Source organism: Galeopterus variegatus, unplaced genomic scaffold, assembly GCF_000696425.1.
Source record: "Galeopterus variegatus unplaced genomic scaffold, G_variegatus-3.0.2 Scaffold34637, whole genome shotgun sequence".
Taxonomy (NCBI): domain Eukaryota; kingdom Metazoa; phylum Chordata; class Mammalia; order Dermoptera; family Cynocephalidae; genus Galeopterus; species Galeopterus variegatus.
The window spans coordinates 1,975-6,462 of record NW_007760748.1 but is presented as its reverse complement, the minus strand read 5'-3'; the positions used below and the strand labels follow the sequence as shown (position 1 = coordinate 6,462).

At 55.3% G+C, this 4,488-nt stretch overlaps 1 protein-coding gene across 1 annotated transcript; it reads right to left on the bottom strand.

The window, feature by feature from the left end:
* Positions 1-114: 114 nt before the first annotated feature.
* LOC103584010 (proline-rich transmembrane protein 3-like) lies at positions 115-3,976 on the bottom strand. The gene is made up of 4 exons (XM_008565162.1): positions 3,802-3,976; positions 1,748-1,886; positions 662-1,600; positions 115-438 (listed from the first exon to the last, which is right to left on the bottom strand). The coding sequence occupies exons 2-4, from the start codon at positions 1,827-1,829 to the stop codon at positions 173-175; spliced, it is 1,287 nt and encodes a 428-aa protein (XP_008563384.1). The 5' UTR covers positions 1,830-1,886; positions 3,802-3,976; the 3' UTR covers positions 115-172.
* Positions 3,977-4,488: the final 512 nt, after the last annotated feature.

Here is a 4,488-nt window from a genome sequence, read left to right as displayed (position 1 = left end):
CCCGGGGCCTTGGTGTTATTAGCACCGCACTCTACCGAGTGAGCCACGGGCCGGCCCCGTGTTACATTTAAGAGCACTCTAGCCCCAAAGGGGAAAATGACTTCTCCCAGAATACCCAGTGAGTATTAGTTTATTATTCTAAGTTGTTTGAAGGAGGTCCTGGCCAGTTCCTCTAAGCAGGTGTTTGTCCCCATTCACTCCCCACTCTCACATATACTTTACACAGGTTCTTAATTATTGGGCAGAGTATTCCCTCTCCCCAGCCCCTACTCATGCCCTCACCTGGCTGCAGGGTCCCCACAGGGCTTTCTGTTTGGTTCATAGATGGGCCAGAGTCCGTGGGACCAGGGATGAGGGACTTGGGGGTATCTGGGGTCTCCAGTGCTCCTCTTACCCGCTGGGGGGAGATGGGGTCTGCCCCATTCATTGCTGCTATCTCTGAAATGACAAAAGCAGTTATCAACTTGCCTGACCCTCCAGCGGTCCCCAAGTCCAATCCCTCAAGAGGAAGGCACAAGCACCCTCATTTGCTGGAATGAGGAAAATGGGACCCGGAGATCACAGAGAACCAGGGCACCCAGCTGCCCTGGAACACCATCACCTCCCAGCCCTGTTCAGCATCCTCACTGAACTTGAGTATCCTCATCCTCAGCATACTCACCTGGCTTGGGCTGTCCATCAGGAGCCTCTGAGGCTGGAGGACCTGAGGGCTGGGGTCCTGGTGAACCCTTAACATCGGGGAGGTCAGCTTGCTTGGCCGGGGGACCTGGGGAGCTGACTTCCCAGGTCTCTCCAGCTCCAGTCTTCTCGGGGGGCTCAACTGGCAGCTCCTCGGCAGGAGGAAGGCTTCTGGCCAATGCCAAGTCTGGCTGGGCCCCAGGCTCCTGAGAGGATGCCACCTCAACTGGGGATACTGAAGCAATATCAGGAGCTGCTGGATCTTTTTGGGTGAAGAGGGGGCCTTGAGCTGCCTCCTGGAAGTCCTCCTTATCCCCACCCTGTTCTTCCAGCATTGGCCTCTTGATGGTGCCTGAGTGGGGCACAAGAGTGTGGGCAGGGTGCTGGTGGTCCAAAGGAGAAGTCTGTGAGATCTCAGACTTGGCTTTGGCCTTCAGACCGTCATCTCTTTGTGGTCGCTGTGCTGCTTGGCCCTCAGGCTCCCGTGGGGAGGAAGGAACTGTAGCTACCCTGAGTTGAAGTCTGGGAGCTGTGGAATTGAAAGTGAGGTGGGGGAACCCCACGGGGTGGGGGGCCAGTGCTTCTTGCTCCAGAGGCTCCTGAGAGTCAGGAGGTCCTGTCCAGCCCTGGGAACTTGGCCCTCGAGCCATCTGGAGGTCATCAGTTACTGGGAGTCGTTCTCTCTGAGTCCCATGGGCTGCTTTGGGCCCATGCAGGGCTGGGCCAAGGAGAGAGTCTACAGGCCTCTGAGGCATCTTTTCAGCAGGGAACTGGGGGACAGCAGAGTTCCTGGGGTTCTCATCTCTAGGGCTCTCCCAGAGGAAGTCAAAGTCATGGGGCTCTGACCCTACAGGGCCATTGGGGTGGGCTCCTAGGATCAGGTGGATTTGTGAGTCCTCAAGTGGCCTAGGAAGGCCCCTGCCTGGGACAGGGCCAGCCCCCAGGGACGGCAGCAGCAACAGCAGCAGTCAGTCAAAGTCATGGGGCTCTGACCCTACAGGGCCATTGGGGTGGGCTCCTAGGATCAGGTGGGTTTGTGAGTCCTCAAGTGGCCTAGGAAGGCCCCTGCCTGGGACAGGGCCAGCCCCCAGGGACGGCAGCAGCAACAGCAGCAGTAGGCCACATATAAGGCCCCATGGGCTGGGGGTCATGGTCTACTCCAATGCCTGGGCCTAGAACCCTCAACTTCTAGTCCTCACTGGATGAGCCTATAAAAAAGGAGAGGGGAGATGATACATGAGCACTGCGGACTTCCATGGCTTCCCCAAGGGGCTAGTGGGAAAGAAAAGAGCGACAGCCTGCTTTTAAAACTTTTAAATCTGCATCTCTGGTCATGCCACTTGCCCTGCTTCAAACCTTCAGTGGCTCCCCACTGCCCTCAGGAGAGAATACAAGCTCCTCTCCTGGCCGTCCAAGGCCTCAGCCACACCAAGCTGCTCACCTATCCTCCAACACCCACTGGAGTGTCCTGGTCCCCATGTCTTTGCTTATGCTGTTCCCTCAGCTTGGAATGCCCTCTCCCTTCTCCTTCACTTGCTGAAATCCTATTCTTGAAGGCCCAGCTCGAATATCAATCAGAAAGGTGGAGAGATAAAGGCACATGGACATGCCTTTGAGGAGGGACCTGAGTTTGAATCCCAGCTTCGCCATTTCCTGGGTGAGTTCCTTTACCTCTCAGGTTTTCCCATCAGTAAAATGGGGATAATAAATATACCTAACTCAAGGGGGCTCTTATAAGATTTAGAGAACAGAACACATATGGCCAAGTCCACAATAGGAGCTTAATAAGCAGTAGAGCCCTTTCACTTTTCCCTTTGTCCAGAAAGCCTTCTCTCTCCCATCCCCCTTAACTATTTCAACAAATAATTGAACACATACTTTGTGCTAGGCCCTGGGATAAAGCAGTGGACAAGATCGACAAGATTGTTCTCATGGAGCTGGCATTCTCAGTAAGAAACAGACAATAAATACTTTTAAATAAGGTTAGCTATGAAGAAAATAAAACGAGGTTCAGAGATAAAGGGATGAGACATATTTACACAGGGGGTGCCAGGAGGCCCTCTCTGAGGTGACATTTAAGCTAAATGCTGAATGATGAGAAGGAACCAGCCTTCTGAAGATTCGGGGGGAAAGCATTTGGCAGAGGGAAGGGCAAGTGCAAAGGCCCTGAGGCAGGAGCGAGCTAGGTGTGTTCAAATAAGAACACTTGTGTGGTTGGGGCACAGCAAATGAAGGGGAAAATAGCAGGAGATGAAGTCAGGAAGGCAGAGGCTAGATTGAAAGGGACTTTTAGGCCACAGTAAGGCATCTGGATTTTATTCTCCATGCCACAGGAAGCCACTGAGATGGCAAGCATGAAGTGACAAGGTCTGAATAGTGTTTTAAAAGGGGGAGAGAAAGGCCAGGGCAAACTCCCAGGTAAGATATGATGGTGACTTGTTTCAGCTTAGACATTCCTCCTCCAGGAAGCCTTCCTTTCCTGACCCTCCTGGGCACTGGTCACATTGTGTAGTAATTTCTCTCCCCCACTGGGGGAGAGTAATTTTCTCTCCCGCCTCTTTCATTTCATACCTCCAACCTCCTGTATACACCTGGCCCCCATATTCCCTCTAGGTTCCTGTTCCCAAGAGTCCCTAGGTAGGCCAGGGAGGAAGGAAGGGACTCCAAGACCAGGAGAGGGGGCACAGTGGCTATGAATGCTGAGGCCTGGGTGTGTTTGGGGGCAGAGGCCATGCTCTTTTCCTCTCTGGGAAGCAGCTGTCCACAAAGCTCCCTGGCTCCTAACCCTTGGTGACTCACAGACACCTTGAGAAGCCGCTGAAAACTCCAGGTGTTTCTCCCTGGGAAAATGCCCGGGCTCACCAAAGCTTGTGGACAATTCTAGCGGGTTTAAAGACCTCTTAGGACTATTCCCCAAACCTAAGTTTAGACTCTGCCTTAAAGCTTTGTTAGTTCATTGCACAAACATTCACTGAGCCCCATGCTCTACTTCTGGCCCAGGCTGGGGACCCACAGAGAGGCCTCAGCTCCAGGGTTGGGGAGTAAGGGTGAGGTGAGGGGGAAGGACTGAGGCCCCTAATACAGGTACTGGTTAACAGTAGTGCTCCTGTGTTGAGTTCTTACCCGGTAGGCTCCTGTGCTAAGCTCCCAGTACAAGCAGGTGTGGATATACCCATTTCACAGGGGAGGAAACCGAGGTTCAGAGAGGTTCAGCAATTCGACCAAGGTCACACAGCCAGCTGAATGGACACACTAGGGGTTGTGAAGCCTACAGTGGCTCATCTTGCACAGGCGGTCTGAAAAGCTTTGCAGAGGAGATAGATGGCTGAATTGGGCCTTCAGTGATAAACATGTCATCTGCCCACCCCCCCAAACCAAGATTTGTGGGCACCTACGGACGAGGTGGGGATTCGCCCAGCTGCGGGGTTCCACTGCTTGAGAGATTTTCGGGATGAGGTGGGGGTGGGGGGGATCTCGCTGCGCAGGGACTGGGGAGAGGCTGGCTTTGGGGCAGGGCAGGGCCTCCGCAGGGCAGTCTCCGGGAGCTGGTCCATCTCGGGTTACCTCTCCTCCTCCTCCTCCTCCTCAGTCTCCTCTCTCCCTGGCTCCGCGCCTTTCCGCAGTGTCCCGGGCGGGGGTGGGCGCCGAGCAGGCCTCGAGGCCCGCGCCCACGAGGGGGCTGCAGGCCTTGCTCCCCGCCTGCCCCCGCCCCCGGCCAGCTCCTCACCTGGGCGCCGCAGCCCCGCGTTCACCTTGCGCGCGTCCCTGCAGCCGCGGCCGCGCCGCATCCTCCCGGGTGCTCAGACTGAG